This window comes from Ylistrum balloti, unplaced genomic scaffold (genome assembly GCF_031769215.1).
Source record: "Ylistrum balloti isolate Yb309-2 unplaced genomic scaffold, AGI_CSIRO_Ybal_v1 Utg370198, whole genome shotgun sequence".
Lineage (NCBI taxonomy): Eukaryota > Metazoa > Mollusca > Bivalvia > Pectinida > Pectinidae > Ylistrum > Ylistrum balloti.
The window spans coordinates 468,298-496,152 of record NW_026782174.1 but is presented as its reverse complement, the minus strand read 5'-3'; the positions used below and the strand labels follow the sequence as shown (position 1 = coordinate 496,152).

The window sequence follows — 27,855 nt, the reverse complement described above, 5'->3', positions numbered from 1 at the left end:
TCACCACCTTATGATGACACTTGACTCTCCCTCTACATTCCTAATTAAAACATGTGACAATTTTCCAAAAATTTCACCTTTTCTGTATAAAAACTAAACTATTCGATGACAGTTGTTACATATTCGACTTATTCTAACACTTGCGAGACTTTTCCTGTCCTTTATTGAACAAATATTCTACATTTAGCATGGGGATCAAATTACAAAATGGTAAAATTTCTGAGAGTTTTCCGGGGATCAAATTTGAAAATGGGAAAAGTTTCTATGGGTTTCCTAAAAAGCAAAGTTATTATAATAAGTTTTACCTAACCAGAATTAACCTGTTAACTAAGGTTGATGTGTAAATCAACTTTTTCAATTTAAGTTAGATTTCAATCTGGAGACTCTAATAATTAATTTGGTATAAGATCATTACCCTTGGACAATAACTACAAGTTTTATAGTGAATTACAGTTCGTAGCAATTGAAATTTAAAAATGGTTAAAACCTTGATAGTAATTACTCCAGAGCTTAAACCTAGTCTATAGAAGGGTCATCATATGTCATTATTAAGTGTTGAAGGCATTTACAACAGACTGTAAAGACAATACATATTCAATGATGAATTAAATCTGAAGTACCTTGCATTCAGTAATGAATTACATAAACTACAATTAGTATATCTCTTTAAAGGCACGTCGACTAAACCTAATTATTATCTTTTAAAAGGCACATCAAGAAAAACTTCAAAAGCAATACATATATATACAAAATGTGTAAAGATCCATATTACAATTTAATTTCAGCATCTGATACATACAAAAATTTATTCATAGGTGAATATAATTTTTAATACAATTGTAGAAATAATAAAATAATACACTGTTGAATATAGGCAAAATGCCTCTATACAATATATTTATCATAATTTTTTAATATAATATGTATACATTTATTATCCCAAACTATAATCATATCCTGTCTAAAAAGAGCACTTGTCACACTCTGTCTAAAATGACCACATTATCACAGTTTGAACCAACTACTTTCCATAAAGTCTGATATGAACATCTACAAGATGTCCGACAAACTTGGTGGTCAGACAACTCAGATTTCTGTGATACAAAGTTCCTATCTTTACCTTCACATGGAATTAAATAAGACACTTCATATTCTGCTGATAGCGTCAACTTTGACCCAAATCATACACAGTCTATGCAATATGAAAATCCTTCAACATACTGTTCAATGGGTTTAAAAAAAAAAAAAAAAGGATTTTGTTCTTGAATTCGAATCATTTCAACTTATCTTTTTAACCACATTAATTTTGTGGCATGGATTCGAATCGTTCAAGAACATTGGTTACTATAAGTGGACAACATATTTTCCCTGTTATTATATAATTATGAGGATACAGACTTAGGTACACGAAAATGAATATCCACAAATAAAAACTATTATACAGTAACTGTTCTCAAGGCCAACTGGCCCCAGTTGCTCAAAACTTTGTTAGAATTCACCAGTGATTAATAAACAATTTTAATTGCTGCCATTGAGAAAAACCCAGGAGTTTTAAAGGCAAAATTAACACTCAAAATATATCAATCCGACCTGCCTCAACAGACCTCCAGCAGTGAAATGATCAAGAATGCTTTGCCAATTTTGTTTACTTTATATCTGAACTGTTTTCATGTACCACTGGTTATCTGTAACCAGCCTTTGAACAACTATGGCCTGATGATCAAATGATGCAGATGAATGATAAAATGTGAAATCTGAAAAATTTGAGACATTTGGTTTATATATGGAAATAAATCTTCAACTGTCTTGAGATGGTAAAGATGTAAAGATGTAATTAAAACGTAATTCTAGAAAATCTTATTGAAAGCCTGATATGATACATGGCAAAAAAAGCACATACATAAAGAAAAAAAAGATGATGAATTCTTGTCGAAAAACAAAATCACAGTTGTCTCCCCTGACAAGTAAGTTGTAACAATCACACTCCACAGCAAGTGTTCCTATCAAAATTATACACATAATCTAATGCATAATGTTCCTTGCTGGGATTGGTTACCAACATAATATTATGTATCACAATATTGGATGGATGTATGGAAGGACTTATAATCGCACCAACTAAAACAATGGAAGGATGGAGATTAATGTTGAGGCAAGCAAAATACATCATTATACACAGTGTACATACTAAGCAAAAGCCATCATCAACAATCTGCTGTATTGGAACGCTGGGCAGGTGTCATCATCACCAATGTAGAATTGTGTACTGTAAAAGATTGGAAATATTCACATATATTAGAAAGTGTCTTTGATCCTGATGAATCAAACTTCTCCATGAGGTCAATTATGGGGGAAAAAAAAAGAAGAAAAATTTGGATAAAACTCTAATTTACCACAGTACCACAAGAATTTCACACAAATTACTGCTTTTACAGACTTTTGGCTGCAAAATATTTGAATACTGCAGTAATTTCATAACTTAATTAGTTTGATTTTTTTAAATATTTAAGTCAAATTAATAAAACATGATTTGGCAACTGCATGTATTACGAAACAGAGGAGAAATGATGTAAATATATACCGCATTATTACAATGTGTACTAATTACGGTATATATCTGCAATACTAAGTTATTTGTATTTTCATCTTTCATTGTCAAGTCAATTCAATAAATAAATCATATCATATCAGATAACCACATATTGCTGCAAAGGTATTGACATAATTTAACTGTGTTAAATGTATATACTACTCTACATGTGTCTTTTTCTAAAGAACTTTCTTCTATAAAGACAGTAAAACGTCCTTTGTGAATAATGACATGGACTAGTTAACAAATGATCAATATTTTCATTTATTTCTTAAAGTACATAATTCTATCTAACCACACAGATAAATGTTTTAGTGAAGCATATATAGTATGGAAAATGTCGAAAGCAAGGAGCAGAACACAGAAGCTGTAGAGCAGTTTATCCATTCAAAATAGAAATGATACCTTACAAGTTGAATTCATCCCTAATTAATGTCCCCACTTTGAAAGGAATAAGTATTTAAAAAAAATAAACAAGAAAAACTTTGTTGCTTTCATTCATCTTTCAAAGTAAGCAATTTTATATTGCATCTTAGGCTGAACTGAAAAACCAGTTTTCTTGTCATACACAGGTTGGAACTTTTTTTAACACATGTATTTGGCATATCTAACGAGACCAAGACATATGGTCCAGTCTTTCTAAAGCTAATAGCTGATAATCGTCATTATCAAGAATGCATTATAGAACAATTAGGTCTAAGTTCTAACGTTTCTCAGACACTGAGCTCTGTTCATTAGATTAACCTTAACCAAGCACAAGTGCACTGGTTTCATGGAATATATGCTCTGTGATACTTAGACAATTTCAACTGAATATAAAGCAACAGCTCCATCCAAACAATTCAAAACAGTGACAGGTGAAATCTTTGAAAAAAAAATAATGCTTTACAGAAGAATTTGGTATATGTTCCAATGTTGCTCCAACACGGAGCTCTGTTCAATAAGTTTTTTCACAATTTTTTTCACAAAGTATATGCTCTGTGATACAGTTTCAACTCAATAAAAAGGAACAGCTCAATGCAAACATTTTAAAACTGTGACAGGTGAAAAAAAAGAGAATGACCAAAATGGTTGCACTACTATTCCTTACTTTCAAAGTGGGAGACAAATACTGACACATTTCTTTATATGAAATATAACATAGATTAAATACATATAGACCTGATCTGGTCTTACTTACCATGACAGTTAAATGGGACTACAGGATTACCTCCCCCTTACCAAAAAGCTGCCCACTGGTTTTCACTTGGTAGGTCTATCAGTATAATAATTTGACAAAATATTAAAAACAAAGGGTTTGCATTCTGAAAATTACAGATGTTAAATCTATATATCTAGTATTTTGAAATCAACATCATATTTCATCTATATCTATCTCATTACTATAAATTATGTTAGTCAAATATCCAGTGCTTTATCAAAATGGTTTTATTTTCCTCTCGGTTTTCATTTAAAATTTATCTTTTTCAGATCAGTTTTTCATATTTCAGTGGCTCACTGAAGAATTGAATTCTATCCAATTTTTCATTCTCACTTTCTTAGAGACACAAAAAAAATCTTTATTGTATGTACATATAAGGTAAGGGAAAAAAGCACTAAATACTACGATCAGAGGATTGGAGTACCAGTTAGTGTTTAAAAGCAAGAGCGTCAAAAGCTAAAAGTCAGTAAAGGGAGGTAATCCAGTCCGTAATTTCATAGTTTATTTACATACCTGAACTTATCATGATATTATTATCCCCATCTGGACTTTCAAATATATTTTCTCCTCCACCCATAAAATCTTCGTCATCATCATCATCATCATCTACATCCAGCACAGTTGCTCCCTGGTGACGATTCATAATCAAAGAATAACGAGCATCTTGTTTATGTTTTCTGTGAAAGAAAAAATGATGTGCATTATTCAAAAATCATTCAAGTAATCAAGTTCATCTTTAAACTAATACTTGTCATTAACTAACAGCATAACCCAAATCAATATACCGATGTCCTTGCCAACAAAATTATTTTTGCTAAACAAATGTTAATTTTTTTCCAAAATATGTTTGATATTTTTTTTTCAATTATGAAACCAATGGATCATGTGAGAAAATACAAGACATATTTTTTGTTTCATTTTGCACCATTTAATGCTTCTGATTATCATTCAAAGAATTCTGTGATGTTGAACGAATATTGACAGCAACATTTCTTGTTTATGTTTAGACATAGTCTGCTAATAACCACATGTGTGATAGTCCACCCATATTTATTTTTATTCAGAAGAACTACTATAAACACTATGACTTTGCAAGAATGTGCTGGTCCTCTGGACTGAATATTGCAGGATAAACACTATAACTGATGAAGGAAGCTATGAAACTTTATACAAAATATAATTACCTTTTGACATACACAATGAGGACGGCCACTAAGGTCCCAACAGCAATCACGATTAGTGGAACAATTATATACACAGCAACAGGAACTGAAGCTGTGGATGTTGTTTCTGTGGGATGAACACGCGACAGTGTGGACACCTGTACTGTCGGCGGTGATGTTGGAACCCATGATGTTATGTTACCTGTACAGACAAGACAAAGGGCACATAAAAGTAATTATTTTATAGATGAATGTATTTTTTTAAACAGTACATTTACTTTTACAGAAAATGTTGATCTAAGTTATGTACTACAGGAATACAGTACTTTTACAGCAAAAAAAGTTGTCTAATCATATGCACTACAGGAATACAGTGGTAATAATTTTACAGAAAAAGTTGATGTAAGTTTGTGCACTAGAGGAATGTTCCCGACAGGTGAGAGAGGTAGGATACTGTAAACATTTACCTTTTATGATTTCTACATTTCTTACACTTATAGCATCATCAGCTGTTATTAATTCAAAATGGATCTGGCTTGAACTAACTTTATGCTGAAGTTCTTTCACAACCTGAAACATTTAAATATAAATATTTGGTGTATGAGAGGAAAAACAATTCAATCTACTGCAAATTAGTTTTATTGTTCATATACTGGCTATTAAAAAGTTTTACCTGTTGTGTAAAAGTTGAAAATGTTGTGTTATATTTAAACTTACTCCAAAGAAATCCTATTTAAATTGTATAGCCACAAATTTCACATTTACTGTACATATTCACCAACCTGTTCTACAGTGAGACCACCATGGTCGTTAGGTAGTATAGTGAGGTCTGCAATGGTGGGGCGAATCTGAGGAATGGATACCATCAACCTATTGGACTGTACAAACAGCAACTAAATTCAAAAAAGAAAACAAACCATTCTTTCATTAAAAAATAAACAATTTTTTAAACATTTATTACTATTAATCATATATATTTTTGTTTGAAAGAACACCTTTCTTTTTTTTTTTTAAGTATATAAAATCATATATTTGGTTTGTCACCAGCATATAAAAAAAATAATTATACGAAGTATATTTTCTCTATAATTATAAATGTTTGTTTATTTGTAAACCTGAGATTAAATTTTAAAGAGTAGTAATTGATATGTCTGTTAAAGCATACCGGATTCACATGTGACTATTTTTATTATACTTGTCAAGTCATGCATACTGTGAAGTCATTCATTTTTTTTTATAAATAAGTGAATGGATTGTTAGATTTAGTATAAGTAGATTTAATGAGCTTTACTCATCCATGAAATCAAGAGTCCAGGAAAAGGTAATTTTATTGAAAAAACATGAAAATTTAGTCCCACAGAAATATCTGATTAAACAGTAAGTTAGTTGTCACTTATCATCTTGTAACTCTATCCAATCCCCAAACTCCTATCCCTTTCTAACCATTTTGATCTAATTCAGCTGCTTAAAATGGATGAAGACCAACAAGGTAATTGACAAATATAGACATATTTTGGTAACATTAAACTTATTGTGACATTCAATGATTGTGACTGTTAAGTTACCTCTGATAACTTGAGACAGATGAGCTGTGATGTAGTGTACCGCCAGTCAAAACTCCCTGTACTGAAGTGATCAATGTTGGGGGTGAAATGAAGACGCACTATAGTCACATTATCTGAAAAGAAAAAATATAATATATAATGACAAGATGCACACTCTTTGACATGGATCAGGAAAATTTGTTTACTGAAGTGTTTTTAACGAAAATCATTAAAATCACAATTGTAATAGTTAAATAACAAATCATGTGGGATAAAAAATTCAAGGGAGGTAATTCTAAAAAAATAAAAGCTCTATGTGATTATTGACCAAATACAGGAAAAAGGGAACCACTATAGCTCCTGGTAATCAAGAGTAGAGTCCCCTAGAAATTTTATGACTATACAAAATGTTGAGTTCAATTTTAAAAATCTGGCTGGACCGCAATAATTTTGAGTTACAGCAGAATCAGACAGGAAAAATCCATGAACCAATCAATGATAAAAGTCATGTTTAGTATTTACTGTTTTTTGTTACAATGATTATTCTTTTACAAAAAAACAGTTTGATTGTCATTATCTAAAAATGTTTTACAGTTAGAAAACATGTTAAACTAACTGCATGACAACAATTAACAATTCTCTACGTACTGTAGACACTGATTGGGTACGTGGTAAGTACAGAGCTGACCGAGTTCACCGCCTGGATTGTTACGTTGTACTGGCCTGTTTTGTTGTACCTATGGCTGACAGTAGTCCCCCAGGTGAGATATGGATGTGATCCTTTCGGCTGTAACAAATTTATCAGGTGAATATGTTTGTATTAATGTTCCTTTTCAATATTTTACCGTCAAAAATACATCAGCTCTTAGTTCCTGCCCTACTATGATAATTTCCTACCAAGTGCAGCTCTCATACACACTGATGTAGTTGACATCTCTTGCACATGACATCATAGTGATGTATTGGGTTCATGTGCATGTTACATTAAGTTACATTAAAATTTGAAGCAACATTCACATCAAAATAGAATTTTGCAAAGTGCAATGCCCCAATGATAACTAAGAGAAACTATATTTTCATTACCTGAAAGAGCTTTGTCACAACCATTCAAAAATCACCGTCTTTCTGAATATTTTTCACAATTTGATTTTTAAATGATAATTGAATTAAAGTAACAACGGTACAGCAATATTGGAAAGAAATGAAATTATTGAGATCGACACTGGAATTCAGATTATTGGATTTATCATTTCTACTGATATCACACTTATAGACTAAAAGGTTGCACTTTTGAAAAATCAACATTAATGTTTACGTCGTCCAATATCAGTCGAACATGTGTCTATGTCAACGGCCATAGCAACATGTAAGAAGATGTATTCTGTTATAGTCATCGTCTGAAATCAATAAGAGGAGGAATATAACCAATAGAAGGTGGCGTAGATTCTTGGGTTTCTTTGCCTCCTCATCTGGATACCCAAATATATGCAAGGTGATTGAAGGATAAGTAATATAATGAAGTGAGTCAATCACAACAGGAGAAGGGACTGGGTTCATCAATGTATGAATCTGGCCTCTTCTGAAATTCTCAATTTTATGATTAAACTCTACAAAAACAAACTGCTATTAAAGATTCTTAAAAGTTGCTTTTAGGATACCAACTCCCATAAACAGATGTAAGAGAGTGAGTTTCCAGGCTCTTGGATAGGAAATCATATTGTCAGCTGTGGTACATCTTCCATTTGGGCTTTTTACTTCATTATGTAATTCGTAAGTCCCCTAAGAATTCTATTTGGCAGTAAATAGATAAGTTGCCTCTCTTCAGGTACATAGCTCGGCCAGCAGCTTCGATGTCTTGACGTCTTTTTAAGCATTTACTTGTTGGCCGGGTAATACTGAAGCACTACAGCTGTTATAGCCCTTTAGCCGATATCATTATAATGTAATAAACTATTGAGATTCCTCTAAATGTGCCTCTGCGTACTTTGTTCATAAAATCATATTGGTGTTGTTAAAAGTTATATACCTAACACATGAATGTATTTGTGTAAATGTATTGTACATCTCTGAGATATGATGATGTAACACTTGCCAACCTGTTAATGGAAATTTCTTCATTGTAAACATTGTGACATCATTAATTAAGGTAGAAAATTGTTTCACTGCATTCTTTGCGTGAATATGTTAATGAGTAAAGTTTCAGAGAGCAACATTAACAATCTTACATACTAACCTCATCACCATATCTCCACACAAAATGTGTAGGGCCAAAGTCTGTTTGGTTACCACTACAGCACAGCGTGACATTGAACTGTGTCAGTCGACCAACTTCAGCTCCCCAAGGAGCCAGGGCAAGTACAGCCGTTATATTTGCTGCAAAAAATATAAATAAAATCATACAATTCTAACTTTACACTGTAAGGTCTCAACAATTTCTGACTTAACACTGTGAGATCTCTGTAGCTCCAAACAATTTCTGACTTAACACTGTGAGATCTCTGTAGCTCCCAACAATTTCTGACTTTACACTTTAGACAGGGTATCTTTATAAAGCTACCACCATTATCTAAACATTATACTCTAGTTATGCTGGAACGTCTTTCATCTTAATAGTAATGGAATGATGTAAAGACAACCTACCTTCTACAGAAATCATTAATCGACAAATAGCACTGCCATTGGAGTTCATGGCCACCACTGTAACATTGAAATAACCAGCCTTGTTGAACTGATGGTACTTCCTAGTGCCATTGGCGAGACTAGTGTCCACTTCGTGACGTCCATTGTCACTGAATGACCAAGTATAGGTAGTTCCCAACTTTGATCCCTAAATAAACGAGGATTACAAAATAAACACCAATTTCAGCAACATTATGTTAAACAGTTATGTGTCATACACAGTTTGTCACTGAAATATAGATTATGATTTAATACATTTACTAAATATACATGTACATAATCATACAAACAGCTTAAAAATGATACCAAACCTTTATTGATTTATTATTTATTTATGACTGTCACACCATGCTATGAGACATATATCGCGGTAAGCAACCAATGACAATAGGGTAAATATACGATGCACAATGTCTCTGTTCATGGAACATGGCTACGTCTAACAGTCAAATATTTCATCTCATGTGGTTTAGTCAACTTCCACTTATCCATGTTTTACTGTAATATCGTTTTACTGAACAACACATTTATTGATGTCTTCATAACAAAATAGGTTCATGTAAATGTTAATGAAACATGGTCTGATAAATGTTGTGTTTAAAAGTTCAGCTAACTTATCTTTCTCAGAAAAACACATGCTGTCCTGTTCCTTACCGATCTCTGAGTGAGAGTAAATGTGACTGTTGTTCCCATGGCAACAGTAGTTTTAGAGGTGGAGAGCACCAGGCCCCTGGGAGCAGCAACAGGACATGGGGTAGGGATTGGCTTGTACATATCCGATGTGGAAAGGCCTCCAGTACACTTGTCAGAGGCAATAAGGCGGTACCTATTGATAAGAATTTATTATACTATATACTATATTAAGAATCGTACTCAAGCATGTTACATTAAGTAGCTGGATTGATCGTTGAATGAACAGCGAGGGTCTTTGTGAGGCAGATCTTTCATGCCATAGCTGTTGGCTATTTCAATGAACAACAAACCTGAGGCCCATACAATGCTATCCAGCGCTATAAAACAGTTAGACCATCTCGTTTCTCTCCTTCCAGAAAAACGGCACAAACAGGCGTGAGCAGGGAACATTAAGTACAAACTTTAGATCTTCACCTCAGTTTATGTTGTAATGACTGTGCTATAGTGGCCACTAAACCCTTGATGTATATTGTCACAAGATTTAAAAAGATAATGAAATATCAATTAAAAACTTCTTAAATAGGGAATAAAAACACTGACATTGGCTTTCAGGCTTGCTGGGATACAGATAAGTCCTATGTGTATTTTACTGTTACATTCCCTATATCCTGTGGGTCACAGTGGTCGAGTGTTTAAGCCATCTGACCATCTTCATCTTTAGCCCTCCACCTCTGGGTCATGGGTTCAAGACCTATGTGGGGTGTACAAGGCCTATGTGGGACCGTTGCCAGGTACTAGCAGCAGGTCATACAAACCTGGCACGTCCTTAAATGACCTTAAATGGCTTCGGTTGTTAATGGGACACAAATAATAATAAACTGAACTAAAATATTTACATCCCATCAAAACAGTGATTTTAGAACAGTGGTAAATTAGGTGAATTCTAATAATATTGTAAGTGGCACCTACCCTTTAGTTTTATTGTACAGCTCTCCTTCCTTACAATGCCAGTTGATGTTAGAGTGATTGTACCAGTTTGTTAGGGAGCAATCTCCACTTAGAGACTTCTCGTAGCCGTAGTCACTGTGAGATATAAGTGTCAGCAATAACTGGATACTGTTATTACAGACTTAGTCACACATAACACATTATAGGATCACAATCAGATTGACATGCATTTTACAGAGAGAAAGCTTTGAAAATCTAATGTATAGATTTTATTGTAGAGTTTGAATCAACCAGGTTATATTATAAAAAATTTGTCATTAAAGTCTAACCTCATTATCTCAAAGTATTTCATCCGATCCGGCAAAATTTCACACTAAACATTCGAGCTCACATAAATCAAAATACTCGGATAACTCATTGTTTTCCCATGGTTCTGCCGACTTTGAGATAATGAGGTATTTACATCTTACTTTGCCTCTCTGCCCTTCTTACTAATTAGCTCAGAGTGTCCAACATGTGAATTAGAAAATAGACATATTGTATACAAGACAACATTCTCACCAGGAGTTTTTTAAACTTTTGACAAAATTTAAATTGTGATGAAAATACAATATTTCTCTTAATCACAGTATTGGTAGGGTGGTGAAGGAACAGATTCTTTAAAACAAGCAGGTATAACTAAATTTGATTCTCCAATCATTATATTCAACCAAAAACATTACTATCACACCAGCTTCATACTAGCTTTTTCCACTTATATAACTGGCATACTAATAAAGTTAACATAAATTACCATTCAAAATCAGCTGGTCTACAGAGACAGCTGGATGCTGGTTTCTTTCTCGCATAATCTGGTCCATTGTAACATCCAGAGTGTTGGTTGCGTCGCTCGAACGTAACAGCCTCTCCCAAGATGCAATTGTCTTGAGAAATCTTTAAAAGAAGTTTCCAGTTAAAACTTAACATACTACGTTCTAAATTAAAACTGGAATATTAGATAAGAAATTCTAAATCCAACCTAACAAAATTGGCAAAATGTGTTAAATGTTTCAACATATCTAATGATCATCCATTAATTTGGGGGATGATCTCCTTCAACCTATCATTTAAATGTGTTAGTGTACTGTTAAAGTTGTTATTTCTAAAAGTTTTTCTGTTATTCCTGAGAATGAAATAAAATAAGGAAATAAAGATTTATGAAATAAACACAAAACAAACGGGTATTTTATCAGTCTACTTTATTAATTCTTAGAATACTGTAAATCCAGTTATTTTCGCATGGATGATATTTTTGCCATTTGGCTGTTCATGAAAGTGACTGCAAAACTTTAATCCATCAAATATTAAGAAATGGGTGTAGAGGATGTCCTTTTACATCCAGTTTAAGAAGTTTAAATCATTAGAATACAATTTTATCATTTTTAAAAGAAAATTGCAAAAATTTTGAACCATGAATCTTAGCTGCTATTCAGTATACATGCACCATTAAAACTTAGACCAATGAAATTTCCCGTTGTTTAGAGAGTTCTTTATTTCTAGTCATACAATTATCTACAGTATATGAAGGTGAAATAGCGTCACTTTATTGGGCGATATTTAAGTACTGAGGTATGCCACTACATACATTGGCTCCCGGGCTCCAATCTCGGTAGTCCATCTGTGTACACTGCCTGGTCAGTACTTGGGAGAAGTCCAGCTTGACCATAAGTTTCCCAGTTTCATCCCCCAACCGTCCAAACACACTGCATAATACAACATCAATCTTCTTATTAACTTGAATGTTTAACACACCAGTACCTTATTATGTAATATATCTGTAGAGAGTATATGGTCAGTGTCATAAAATATAAGCTTGTCTTTCTGTCCTTAGCTAAAATGTAGCTTATTCATGTATTTTAAGACACTAACCATGCCAGTACCTTATTATGTAATATATCTGTAGAGAGTATATGGTCAGTGTCATAAAATATAAGCTTGTCTTTCTGTCCTTAGCTAAAATGTAGCTTATTCATGTATTTTAAGACACTAACCATGCATTCTATTTATCCTGAAACTCAGACCATCAAAACTTCAACAGTTTTGTTTTGCAATCTTTGCCTACCTGACAATGACATTACCCTGAATTATGTCTGATGACATATGACAAAATAATTGCTCACCCAGAAATATAGTTCCAAATGTCAACAGATATGTCAGCGATTTCATGTCTGATGACATATTACAAAGTAATTGCTCACCCAGAAATATATTTCCAAATGACAACAGATATGTCAGCGATTTCATGAATTTTTGTGAATAAACTTGTTCAGTGCAGCATATAAAATCACTTATTTCAACATTTATTTATACTGTTAAACATAATTTAAAGTAAATTCTGAAAGTACTTCTGACTAATTAATGCATGTGCTAAATTACAGCTGTTTTTTGTCACTGCTAAATACTGCAAAAATACATATGGCAGGAGTATTCCGACAATGGCAATGCCAGTTGCAGGATGAACATTAATAAAAGGATTGTGTCAGCAATATCCTGGGGCTAAACAGGGTTCTATTGTAATAAAGTAAAACTAAGCAAGTCACATTGATAAACCGGAACTCTTCTGTAACTCAATTTTAGAGAAAATGACACCGTCCATTCACTCAATAGTGGATCAGGTCAGGCTAGGTTACATCAGGATTTAGAAAATTTCACGTAACAATTAAGAAGATTAGGCAGACAATGAAAATACAAGATATACAAAGTATCATAGTCTACTAACTTACTTTTCCTTCATGCAAATACCTTATGTAGATTTAGCTGATTGCCGTTGGTTAGCGGTTAGTAAGGACAATATTTGACCACAGAACTGACCTCTAAAATCTAGTGTTTGGACATAAGAACACATGAACAATCGACACCATCTCTATTCCATCAAGTTTTCTTCCACTGTCTACTCTGCGTTATTACCTTTCCAATCTACTCTTTTTCCTAACTTTTCTAGTCAACTGATAGGATGAAAGGTCATAATAGCGTACTTATGCCCACTGAATTAAATAAAATTAAAGTAAATTGAATTTAATTAAAAATCATTCACTTTGGTCTGTATAATGCCTTATAAAGAGATAAACACTTTGTTAATTATATATACTTTACCTTACAACCAGTGTTCTGATATCAGGGCTGTTAAGAATGCCATCGACATATATTTCTTTGTCTGCAAACTTGTGTTTCTGCCAAGTTTCTCCTTCATCACTTGAAAAACTAAAACAAATCGGTTTTGACATACATAGAGGATATAGACAGGAGGCATTAGAATAACTTCGAACGGAAACAATCAAATAAATTTTTTTCATGTTTAACTTGTATTTCCATATATCATTTTAAATCTAATCATTGCTTTAATGTTATAGAATTCTTGTTCTCAAACCTTGTTTCAAGTTTCCAACATCAATTCATTAAAATCCATTCTTATTTGGAAAATGTTTAAATGCTGAAAATGTCAGAGATTCAAATTTATAATATAATACAATGTTAATCCTGACATATTTAAGATATAATGACGGTATATGCCCAGTTAAATAAAACCCACTCACTGTATGGTGTTAGTGAGCACCTTATTACTGTACTGGATTGCAGTTACTGCTCCACCATGGTCAATAATGTTCATCCGGAATTGTCCTTCCAGGGAGGTCTGCAAGAATAAAATCAGAAGTGATCAGCATGACTTGACCAATTGTCTGAAACAACATTTAGAACCAACAAATTTCCTTATAATACTGTAGACCCTTCAGTCTCTAGCCGGACAATCTACTGCTTGACTAAAGGAAAATTCCCACTAGTAGAGGCTAGTAAAGCAACCTTTACTCTCAACTTCTACACTAATACTCATATGACAGCTCCTGCGTGTTTCTAAATGTTTCCCATTTTCAAAAATTAAAATCAAAGCAATATATCAATAACAAGTAAACACTGTCATGCTAATTAATGTAATTACTTTGGACCAGGTAAGTCCAGCATCCCTGCTCACAAAGAGCTCGGCCTGATCAGGATTAAGGCAGTCACCAATGGAGCCGTGAGCAAAGATTAGCCAGGGGGCACCCTCCTCTGTCTCTATCACAGGTGTTGTATAATATTCATTGCTGTATGTTAGATGGAGGTGAAGGCTGCAGAACTGTCAATAAAACCAGATTTCAGTATATTAACTAAATGTGAGATATTATGTTTTTCAAAACCTGTAGGTGACAGATATCTTTCAAACCTTCCTATAGACTACAGATGTCATCAAACCTTTTGCAGGTAACAGATATCTCCCAATCCTGTTGTGGGTGCCAGTTATCTCCAAAACATATTGTAGTGGCATATCTTAAGACCTGTTGTAGGTGACAGTTATCTCCTAAACGTTTTTGTAGATGACAGACATCTTTCAAAACTATTTTTGGTAAAACATACCTCCCAAACTTGTTGTAATGGTAATGAATATTTCCTTAATTTTATATTAAAACCAAAGGTAGCAAATGCCAAATTACAAATGTATAATCCCCTGACATATAATGCAAAATATTTGTGCATAAAATGACAACCTACATCACTATAATATGATGATAGTGGAAATGGCAAAGTAATACTCATTCTAACATACCCTGATGTTACAAGCATATTTTTACAACTTACATTTGGGTCAACACAACGATACTTTTGATCCTTTGAAACTTCAATTGGTACCCATTTTCCTCCTTTGTCATAAGAAATCAGTGTTTTCATAACTGTAGCGTTTCCTACTGTCCAGTAATGGTTTGCGATGTAACGACCTTTGACTCCTTTAACCTGGAAAATAAAATTCTTTTTGCTAATTGGTTTAAAATTTAACAGGCCAAAGGTCAGTGTAATTGTCACATGTTTATGGAGTACTGTAGACAAGTTTTTAAAAGAAAAACACAGAGCTAGTTCTTCAAGAAGTCAAAAATGTTTTTAATGTCAAGTCAAGTCTAAACTTTACATACATTCTTAATTCCATATGTAGATTTTTACTTCCAAAATTTGGTTATCAGTATTACCGATATGCTTAACACTTAAGACAAAGTTAGATTAAAATCTGCTCAGTCGTTCATGACAAGTTGTGATTTATAGGGAGCTGACAAACAACAGATGAATGGTGGAAAATAGACGCTGTGGTATCCAAATAGCTCCCTTTCCTTTTGGGACAGGTGAGCTAATAATGCTAGTATTCGAGATATTCTAACAAGTCAATTAGGCGAATTGCAGTCTCAAACCAGATATGAACGTATATGTCAAGAATGCACTTCTGGGAGCCTTAACCCTGGTAAGAAGTTCCAGTGATCACTAGTGTAGGAAATTGAGCCAAAGTTTTTGTAATGATGCAGGTCAAAGGTCAAAATGAAGGTCAGAGTGACCTACTTTTAAAAGGATGACACACTGATTCCCAAAGGTGAACCCATGGCCAAAGTATGAAGTTCTAAGTAGTGTAGAGCTCTGACAAACTTTTTCTTTGATGTTGATCAAATGTCAAAATGTGTGTCAAAGTGACTTGACATGTGAGCTAAAAAAGACATTCAGTATCAACTAAATACTCTATAGCATTTTGAATATTTATATAGTTTCAGCAAATGTAGAATGGCAGTGATTTCAAAGACACCACATTTTACATTAAAGAATGAAAAAATTGACCGGAGTTATCTCCCTTCTACATGTAACCTCTGTTTGACTGAAATTGTTTTATCACAACAGCATTCTGATTTTTTTTTGCATCATTTTCTTGTTGTATTTTAAAGTCTTAAGTATCGTGATGTTCTTACCTTATAAATATCTACTTCCAGGTAACCTGGTACAACATCTGACACCACCCGCTCCAGGGATGGTACATAAAACTGACCTGTGACATCCGAAAGGTACAGTGTCACCATATTCTCCTTATGATCAGCTGCTATGAATACCTGGTTATCCGATGTCTCTATGATGTCAAAATCCTGTTGACAATTAACACATCAATGACATTTATTAAAGGTTTCAAATTCTATAGAAACTCTTCTACATTCAATAATCATGTCCTATCATATCCACACATCTATAAGAATCAAATATTTTACATCAGTGTACGCTGTCAAAATTCAGTTTCTTGGAAGGAATCTGACAATTTCCCAAATGAAGTTTTGATTTTCCTTTAGCTTTAAGTTGAAAATCTACTTTGCTGTTCAGTAAAATTGTAAACTTAAAGATATTTCATTGTCCTGTAATAAGCCCATCCCCTAACTTTGCAAAAGGGGAAATGTTTTAGAACCTGTAATAAGCACACCAACTGAATATGATTAAAAAGCAAATCCCCTGATTTTAACTAAGTAGTGGTTTATTGACGCCCCCCCCCCCCTTCCAAGGGGTCCTGTAATAAGCCCACCCCCTGATTTAGATTAAACAGTTATTTGTTGACCCTCTGGGGGTTCACTATGGTTATATATTACCTGTGGATGGACATTTAATGGAAAGTAAGCCTTTCGGAAAGGTCCTCTCTTGTAGGAGACATACAGGTCATGACTGATATAGCTGGACTTCTGAAATGTTACAGGATTTCATCATTATCCAGCAGTTTCCATTCTTATATCACAATTAACCATTAAAATGTATCATTACAATTAACCATTCAAAGTTTGTCAGACTGTATTTACTTTCAACTGTAATCAGAGGCCATGTGGACAGCTTTCATTTAACATAACACAAAAATGATGTCATATCATCCTATTGCAATCTAGAAATTATATTTACACTTACGTGAATACAATCCACATTAGCAATGAGTTAAAAGGACGCCATCATACAAAATATCAATATAAATCAGTTATATTCTTAACTACAGAACCAACAGTTGAGCTTTCATGATGTTTTAACAAACACCTGCATGGACTAGCACCTAGAAAATAAACTCACCTGTACAAATATATATTCGTTGAGTACTTTGAGGGAGTTGAAGTCAATATGGCCGACACTTTTGTCAGGTGTATTGTCAATACATGTTGGGGCTATACAGGACAGATACTCTGAGTTCATGTCCTCTGTTTAAAAAAAAATCCAAAAGTTAAATCTCATTTCAACTTTTTCTCATTTCTTTTATGTTTTCAGGTCTACATGTATTTGATTTTGCCTTGAGATATTACAAAGATGAAAGGAAAATTAAGCAAAATTACAATGGAACCCTTTGATAGTGAAGGTAGATCTCCTCCCTTTGTACTTCCACTTTTACTGACCCTACCCTCAAGAGTAACAATGACGTACCCATAAAATTCTGATACTCCATGTGTACTGTCAGTGGGTTTTCATCCTCTCCTTCCACTGCCCTTCAAATATACAATAATACCAATTACATCTCTGAATCATTATATACTGAAAATCATTCATTATTGAGGGAGTTTTATTTTCATTGATTTTGTGGTTAATATTCATTCACAAATTCACAAGGCTGTGAAATGGAAAGCAGATAACAAAAGGCCTGGCAGCCTTACTAAGTGTAAAGTTTATATGGTAGATTAGAGAATTGATGAAAGTAAAGATTAAGTGATAGGTTTTAAGCCTTTGAGGGTCAGCATGTGTCAATATATACATATTATCAAAACTGACATCCTATACTGATCATTCTTACTAAGTTATTTCCAATGGAAAATAAACATCTTTTATGCTCAAAAATGCAATTTTCAAATAAAGCCATTGTAAATTTCTAGTCTAGACCCCAGGCATTTGATTCTACCATATCTGGATGTTGAGAAGAGAATTTTTGAAATTTTATTCAATTTGACAACTCCTGACTAGGTCTATCAACCCATAGGGTTGGGGACTACCATTAATTCATTACCTTTGTTCGTCTTTGGTCTGGAAAGGTTTCCAAAAAATTTCATTAAAATCATTTCAGGGGTTTCTGACAAGAAGTTCAAAATGATGAAACTTAATGACACATGACATCAGGTAAAAGGCAATCACGATAGGTGACCTAAAACTTGGCACTGATTTCAGTAATAGTGAATGTCATAAACACGATTTATCTTTGAAATCAAAAGCCACCAAAAAATCACATCATTTCTAAATCACATAATTTGAGTCCAATGAAAATATGTCATTTTACAGTAACTTAAAACTATGAAAATTTCAAAACATCATTAAAATTTAGCTATGATACAAATATTCCTTTCTTTCAAAAATTATTCATAAATCTCATCTAAAAAGCTATTTTTAAAGATATTTCAATCTTATTTGAATTGTATTTATGAATCATGTAGTACAACTAATATGAATTGCTCAATCACACTGACACACAATGCAACCTCAAAATAAGTAACAATACAAACACTAAAATTACTGAAAGTTTAAAAATGTTGATACATGTATTATACATATTTTAAAAGTGTGAAATGATCCATCACATGCAAAACAATCAAACACTTTTACAGAAGATGACTTGGCCAAATTTTAAATTTCTAATACATTTTCCATAAATTCAGTGAAATGTTTACAAAATTTACAATTCACGGAAATGATTCAAAATTATAAATCAACAGATTGTCACTGGCATTGGTATCGGCTATTGAGCCAAGAACAATCTTCATAACAGGATATATATGGTTTGTTTTGCTACCATAAAACCTTGCACATAAATTAGAAAATTTGAGATCCAATGTGGGGAGAGCATGCATTATGTAGGTACAAGATTTTCCATTTTTTTTCTTTCTCTCCTTTTTGTGGGAAGAATAAAGATTTTGTGTGGTTGTGATAACTGACAGTCGGGATTTATCTGGTACCAAAAATTTTATGAGCAACAAAAATCAATGAGATCATTCACGTCTCTCTATATTCATACAAACCATCCAACATCTTCCAAAGTCAGGACGAAGTGTTTAAAAACATGATTAGCAAGAAGGGAAATTATTGATTGGTAAAAAAAATGTGTGGAGCATAGAAAATATGTCGATTATATATGATGATCATTTGAAACAATAATTTTCGACTGTTAAGAAATGACAGTATGTATTTTATTCTCTTTCGCACTGTGTATCAGAATGAAGGCTTGTACACTTGTTTGCTTGTATATTGGAAGAAGTTAATGTTGAAATATTAGTATGCAGAGACTGCATAGGGTCTTTTGACTACAGATTTATTATCGTAAAAAGCATACCTGTGAGCCTTGTGATTATATAATTACTTATTCGTAATAATAAGGATAGACTTTGTGCAATTATCTTACAAAAGTGAGTAGTGAAAGACTCTTACTCTTTGACAAAGTACACTTGCCTACATTCTGTGCTCTGAATACTGATCACTTACAATACAGAGTTGGGGCCTCAATTTGTGTCAGCTCTGCTGGCATACACATGATGTGACAGTAGGACATGAAAGAAAACTTCACTCATGGAGATCGTAATTACCTGACTTTTGTATAATATTGTGTGATGAAGAATATATATAACCAGTGAAGCTTCTGTGTTATATGTATGTCTGTCATAATAGCGTTTGAAGTCACATCACGATAATCCAGGGTATTTTTATAAAAACATTTAACACATGCCAAGCTCCTCACTAGAGTGAATTTATAACTTGGTAATTTTTCTTTTATGGAACTGAAACATTGTATATTAATCTACTGTAATCATATTGAGTACACATTTTTTGATATCACCTCCTTCATTTAATATTTTACGTTATATAATTGAATACTCTCCCCTCAAGTGTGATACACAATGTGCAGTACCTCGGCGATCAAAGAAAATTGAACTCTCCATTACTCAGTCAATTTTACAAACATACAAACATGAAACTCAGTAAAAAAGTGTATTGTGATCATATCTGTGATGTCGTCAGAGAGGAAATCAATGAGAAAAGGAGGAGGAGGGGGCATTTGTAACAATTAATACGATAAAACCTGTTTATTTATCTCTTTTGGTATTTCTCTCTTTCTTTTTTTGTTTCACATTAATTCTTCTTTTAATTCATGAATCACCAGTAAATCTCATGTACAAACAATGAAGTGGAAGATTCACTGAAGTTAAGTACTTATAAAGTGCTTTTTCACAACTCAATCTATCAACATTTGATAATTTTTTGCTTTCTAGGCTTCCTAATGACATTTTCTCCTATTTGGACAAAAAAATATATTTCCTTCAAATCCCTAATTAATCTCTGTTTAATTCATCTTTATAAAATTTGAATAATACATCAAGCAAAAAATATTCATAACTTTTAAACAGATTCAAGGTATTGGATAATAAATAGGACATGAACATTTTTACACCACACTAGATACAAGTCAACTGTATTTTAATGTGCATACAGTAATTATTCTTATGTCGAAAATATAAAAAAATTTTTTTTAGAATTTCCAATGAATGAAATTTTTAAAAGCAATTAAAATTCTCAGAGCTAAACATCTCAACTGATGATTGAGAATGAGAATGAACAATCCCCATGGCTAAATCACATCGTGTTTTTTGGTATAATTTGAATATTCAACATAATGCAAAGATAATTACCAGTAAATCTGCATCGCTACATCTTCCTTTAAAACTGTCCAGGTTTTTCCTAGGTCAGATGAAACGTATAACTATAAACCAAAGCAGAATAAATTACATTGACTTGTGGGAATATGTCATTTAGAAGAGTAAAAACTTTACATGAGTTATCTCCCTTGAATGTTTATAAATATGCTACTGGTACATTACAAAAAATCAACTACATACTTGAAATTTTGAATATTCACTTTTAAAGATATCATTGTAAATATATTTTTTCCACATATCTAATGCCTGTCTAATTTCATTAAATCTCACTCTGATTTCTGTGACTTAATGATAAAATGGACAAGATTATTTACTGATCATTAAATTGTATTACATAAAAATAAATGAACAAAACAGTTAATTAACGTTTTTGAAAATTATCTACATAATATAATACATCCTACCTGACAGATAGTTATACATATATGTACATAATTACACACATTTCTGCATGTCTAATCAATTTCACAAATGCCGTTTATGACCCAAAGCTTTGTATCTCTCCTGTAGTTTTATCTATACATCAGTCACTACTCTATAAGGACTCTGTAGAAATTCTATGTATTGAAAATACAGTACCATGAATCCACTGTATTAAACTAATATCATTTATACCTTGACATATATTTATATATATTTTTTTTTCAAATGGTCTTGACCATATTTTTTTAACCGACCTTAAAGGACATAATTGTGTATCCCAAGACCCAATTTTCCAGGGTCGGATGCATATACAATTTCTCTGGTTCAAATCCGATCTGTGATGTGATCCAAGTCTTTCCTTCATCTTCTGAGATATACAGGCACTGATGTATCTGATCAGTTAAAATAATCTGAAACAAAACAGAAAACATCATATATATCGGGAATAAATGAATAAATAGAAGTTGTTAGGAAATCTCTTATCTTTGGATGACTGGACAATTAGTGGTTGGTTGTTGTATATGTAAACTATGTCCATTCTAAAATATTCAATGTTTTCTAAAGAAGCCTTTCAAATTTCTGAGAGGATAAAATCACAAAAAATGAATTGCAAAAATTGCAAAATGTCCATATTGCAGTCTTTTGAGGGAAAGAAATTCACATCACAAAAATATGCCTATACACAGCAGTTTATTAACAAGGATCATTAAATAAGGATTTTCACTACACAATCTGGTAGCTTGTCATTCCAGATCTTAATTTGTAGAAGTGTTGGTTGAGTAAAAGTGAGTGTACAGGCCACCTTATTAGCATCAGCTAGTGGGAAGTTCCCTGTAGTCGAGCAATATTGTCCTGCTAGAGATAGAAGGTTCGCTAGTTTGAACCCCAATGGTGGAATTGTGTTTTTCATTACTCCTTTCTATTACAGGTTTGGTGCCCTGACCACTCTAAGGGTAGGAGCTATAGGAAATTAAGGCGCTTCCTTGGTGATATTGAACCTGGTTCGTTGTTGTCTTCAGGGTCAAAGATTTTGTGAAGGAGGAAGTAGTGTAGAAGTTGAGAGTACATGTCACCTAACTAGTCTCAGCTAGTGGAAATTTCCTTCAGTCAAGCAGTAGAGTGTCCAGCATGAAAGGGAATCCTCGCTAATCAAAAACCCCTGTGGTGGCAGGGTGTTTTTCATTACTCCTTCCTATTACACATGTATTCTGAATATGAAAAACTGCCTTGATAGAAATGTATTATATCAACATTATACTGTATAAAACAATAGACCACTACAAGCCTATAGTTTGTACTAGGCATTAATTCTTCACCAATTCAGAATTTGACAGATAGTTTGAGAGTGCAAGTTTATTCCCTCATTTTTTTTATTCCCGCAGCTTTTATTTAGACAAGACAACATCTGTAAGACCTGAAATACCCTGGCTCTCATGCACATAAGCATCATTTTCTGATAAATTTCAGCAGGTGACTTATAGTAGTGTTAAATGTTGTTATGTCCTCAAGATATGACACTGATTGAGAATGAGATGTGCTGCAAAAATGCATGACAGACCAATATGGGTAGCACTAAAATATCACTACACCAAGGAACTCTTGACAGTATACATCAGTCTCATTATCCATTATAACAAACACACAGATTGTTTTCCTTTGAAGATATTTTGTGGACATTTGCCCAAAAACTCGGCAAATTATGATATGGACACTATTGATATTTCAAAAGGAAATGTTCTGAGACGATTAGGAAAATTAGAGATATAAATCCTGGTTAAATTGATGAAAGTGGAAAATTTGTTCCACAGTTTGAGAAAACAGGAAAACAACAGTAAGCTGTACATTCTGATCAGAATGAAATAATTTGAAAGATACAGGATACTAAAACCATTTCCATACAACAGGCATTTCCATCCAAAACAATTCAAGTATTTCCACTGCATATCTTTCAAGGAATGGTATATCTGAATGTTTTGTTATCAAGGAAATACGCAATTTAGCTCCTGGAGATTGCATACTTTTCAAGAAAAAGAGGAAGATGTTTCACATTTCTGAGATAAGGAAATTCTAATACCACGCTGTCAACTATGTGAAACATGTGAAAATCAAGGATTTGTTATGGCATTTGTGTGAATCACATGTTTATTTCATGATGAAAATTGACCATTTTATCATAACCATTGACTTTCATCATTACTAGTTTATTGATTGTCTCCTCTTTTCTTATAGGTTGTTACAGTCCACTGTACACAGTCCCTGTCACGGTCATGTGAACATGATTATTTATTAAATGGTTGGGTGTTCATAGCACTGTGGTAGCAAGTGATTCGCAACCTTAAGTATGACTTTTCCTTTGTGAGAGGTGTAATGTATGTAATGCATACTGTTATCATGGATACATGCAAACACTCATGCACGGATGCAGTCAAAGTGATTTCATAAACATATCGAAACACACAAATACAATTGTGTAGAAAATAATCCAACACTCAAAGAGGCATAGAATACTTTGTTAAAGCTGGTAAATAATTCAGGCTGACAGGGTTCAGGGAGTGCATGCCCCAATTCACAAGTCTTCTCCAATCAGGTGATCATACATAAAGGTACGTTATTGAAGAGATGATCGGATGATTTTCTGGTGAACATGTTATATTGGTGTGATGTCATCAAACTGAAATGTCATTCCACCATCTCCGTAGAACCTTGTAGTAAAATTGCATTTAAATCATGATAAAATCTTACTATACTATACTTGGTGAACATATTTAAAGTTGTTGGTGTTTAACCATTTAGGAAAACTTTGAGTTTGGAATTCCTTGGTATATGAAAAATTTTGGTTTTTGCTATAATGTGTATTTATCAAAGCTCTCAGCAATCAGCATATATACATTAACGTATGTTTACCATATATGTATTTCAATGTCTTCATCGGGAATTTAACCACAAACCTCTGGTTTATAGTCATATGCTCAACTGATAAAGCCAAAGAGAAATTCTTTAGACTAGGCAAGCTTTCTATTTAATGCAATCTGTATAACACATTTGTAATACATTGGTATATATAGTTTTAACAAAATCTGATGGCATTCATAGCTCTATGAATCTTAAAAGTCATGTTATATGATTCCTGAAAATGTTTTTATGAGAAAGAAAAGCATTGAACTACCTACAGTCAGCATTCACAGGCATTATGATTGCCAATTGAGAGCAGCCGATTCAACGACTGATGATAAATATACTGTATCAATACAGCAATGGACATGTAATATCTACACAGCCTAGTGTAGTTGTACTTTAAAAAGTCTCCTGCATCAGATTTGCAAAGCTGTACAACAAAAAAAGCCTTTCTCAAAAAATGTTTTTCCTCAAATATATAAAAAAAAAAATCAGGAATTTTCAAATTTCCATAAAGGTAATCTTTTACCAACATCTTAAATACAATAAGGATATCTATTTTTTTTATTTTTGTAATTTGTTTTATTTTAGGGCGGGAAGGATGAATCATTCCTTTGAAAGGTGTGTAACTTGCAGGTGTAATTAGTGACATATGACAACTTAGACTAATTAGGTTTAACACCTTGACCTACATCAGCATCGTAGTGTGTGTTACAAGATGACTTTGTCCACCTGGGGCTACTTCAGTGGTTAGGGAATAAAGACTTAACTGACAAGATGAATATGATGATATCCAGTCTTTCACTCTACAAAGTTTTTACTGAGGCTAAATCCCTGTATTAATGATTTATATTAGGATCTTAAGATAGAGCCCTGGAGGTAATGAGCTAAATTTCACGATAAGAACAAACAAGTCTTTTTTTTTAAGTGAAATATCATCCTTGTTCAAGACACTTTCCTGGAAAAAGTGAGAGAAACTTTTCTCAAGTGATTAGGCCTAAAATTTCTACATTTAATCATTGATCAAATACTTCTAACAGTTACAAACAAACCATTATACAATCACTGACATTGACAAACCACATTCGTTGTAATAACTGTAATAAATATCTAGAAGGGCGCTTAGCAAATTAAGAAAGAATGGGTGCATACTTGGGGGGTGGGGGGTGGGAGTTATAGCTGTGATGAGTGTGGTTATATACAGGAAGTTGGATATAAATATATTTACATCTAAAATAAAGTGACTGATATATTAAACTGCATAAAGATTAAATTTGTTGTTAAGACAGCCTCAAGATGAGAAAGCTTCAGTTTTATAACTTTTGAAACATTCTTTAAACATCTATGTTTCCAACTCTTTTCAATAGTAATTTTTTTTCTAAGTTTGAAATGCATATCAAAGCACAAAAAATATTACTTGATTGCACCAACAATTTAATTCATTTTCATATGATCTGTCAGTGGAAGTCAAACACGACAAATGTAGTACACATGTTAGAAAGACGGAGAAAATTCAACCAGAATTTGGTATGCAAAAATAATTGCATTGCATTTGTGAATTAATGCCAGTTTTCTGTTGATTTATTATGACGATGACGCATGCCAATGAAATGTGATGTTGCGACTCAAATTTTTCTCCTACGAAGTGTTCTACTAAAAAGAACATTATGTACAATCACTCTCTTCATACAAAACACATACCGAAGATTATATTTTCTTGAAAAGAATAACAGAAAAAGTACAGTAATTCCAAACAAAGACTGTGCTTAAAGCCGTTTTCATTCTAAATTAATGCCATTTTCTAAGATTTAGGTATCAGTTAAGAAAAGCAAATACATGTACATATATTTGATGGAATGCCATTTAACAATTATCACTATAACAATAAACTTATTTTGTTTTTTGTTTTTTGAATTTTTTTCCCTTGCTTGAAAATATCCTTTGAATAAAATCCTCATTTAATTTATCCCCCAATAATTTTCTTGGCAGTAGAACTAGGGTGTTTATTTGGCCAAATACAACATAGGGACAGGTAATTCAGAAACATTTGACACATCTGAAGATAAGGGGCCAAATAAACTGATATTTTACATATATGATTAATGAATTAACATGACTAATACTGAATTATGTAGATAAAATGACATCATATATATTAAAACACCAACCAAAACAATAGACGTTTTTTTGTTTTATATTGCCAGAACCATGAACATTTCATTTTCTAAATCCGTCAACATTACATTAAATAAAACACTATCATTGTTACATATGTAAGAGAATGAGGCCCGACATAGTTTCAAAGTTTGTGCCAAGATATGCTTTTGTGTTAACAAAATTAGATAAAAAAAAATATATTGCACTAAACTCTGCCATTTATAAGAACTATAAATGTCATTGCAATACAGTTCAATGCACATATATTTATGTTTCTTGTGCATCTTGCTACTTTGTACCGATTATAACTTCATTTAAAATATTAGAAAATTATTCATAATTGACGAGTCATTTATCATTTACAATACCATAAATCACACTTGTCTCTTTCTGATTAGTTTATTTAGCAATAAAATATTATCTCATCTTAAAAGCATTTTTACACAAAGCTTTTTAATATGATACAGTGAAATGTAATACCAGAGCTTGCACATCAGTTTCAAATCTTGATACTATAAAATATGAAGGTTTAAGAAATGCAGGACTTTATCTACACCAGTAACTGACTTTACTGATGGTGATGAGAGGAATATAGAAATTTAGATCTAACAATGGCGGATTTCACTGCTGTGATGAGAATAATATAGAATTTTAGCTATAGCAATGGCTGATTTCACTCCTGGTGAAGTGAGAAATATAGAATTTTAGCTATACAAGAGACCAAGGGGAACCGACACATGAAATTTTTAAAAAACTCCATTCGGTCCTTTTTAAGAAATAGTGATAATAAACTTACATAGTCAAAACTCAAAATGAAATGTGAAATATGAAAAAGATCTGAGAAAGTACTTCTCAAGGAAAAGTTATAACAATTCTTTTCCTTTTATAGTCGAAATCCAAGATGGCCACTTTGTTTTTCTATTATTCCCCAGATCAACAGAGCACAACTTAAGGGACCAGGTAGTCCTACATTAGAAATTTGCAAAAGTCTTCTAAAAGGACTTCTAAAGAAATAGCAATAACATGAACTGTTTAAGTATGAATGACAGACAGATGGACAGACCATGATAAAAACCCCACAGGATGATATGAACAG

At 32.8% G+C, this 27,855-nt stretch overlaps 1 protein-coding gene across 2 annotated transcripts; it reads right to left on the bottom strand.

The window, feature by feature from the left end:
• Positions 1–712: 712 nt before the first annotated feature.
• Positions 713–22,036, bottom strand: LOC132551458 (VPS10 domain-containing receptor SorCS1-like). Of its 2 annotated transcripts, XM_060215597.1 has the most exons (24): positions 21,962–22,036; positions 21,258–21,328; positions 18,019–18,080; positions 17,674–17,798; positions 17,211–17,300; positions 16,551–16,721; positions 15,409–15,561; positions 14,732–14,908; positions 14,331–14,428; positions 13,891–13,998; positions 12,383–12,500; positions 11,552–11,691; positions 10,780–10,893; positions 9,832–10,003; positions 9,139–9,325; positions 8,732–8,871; positions 7,147–7,285; positions 6,520–6,632; positions 5,737–5,847; positions 5,422–5,524; positions 4,976–5,156; positions 4,305–4,468; positions 3,771–3,845; positions 2,199–2,266 (listed from the first exon to the last, which is right to left on the bottom strand). In XM_060215597.1, the coding sequence occupies exons 1-23, from the start codon at positions 22,013–22,015 to the stop codon at positions 3,808–3,810; spliced, it is 2,829 nt and encodes a 942-aa protein (XP_060071580.1). In that variant the 5' UTR covers positions 22,016–22,036; the 3' UTR covers positions 2,199–2,266; positions 3,771–3,807. The 2 variants fall into 2 exon arrangements, with proteins under 2 accessions (XP_060071579.1, XP_060071580.1); XM_060215596.1 differs by lacking the exon at positions 3,771–3,845 and having other exon boundaries at positions 713–2,266.
• Positions 22,037–27,855: the final 5,819 nt, after the last annotated feature.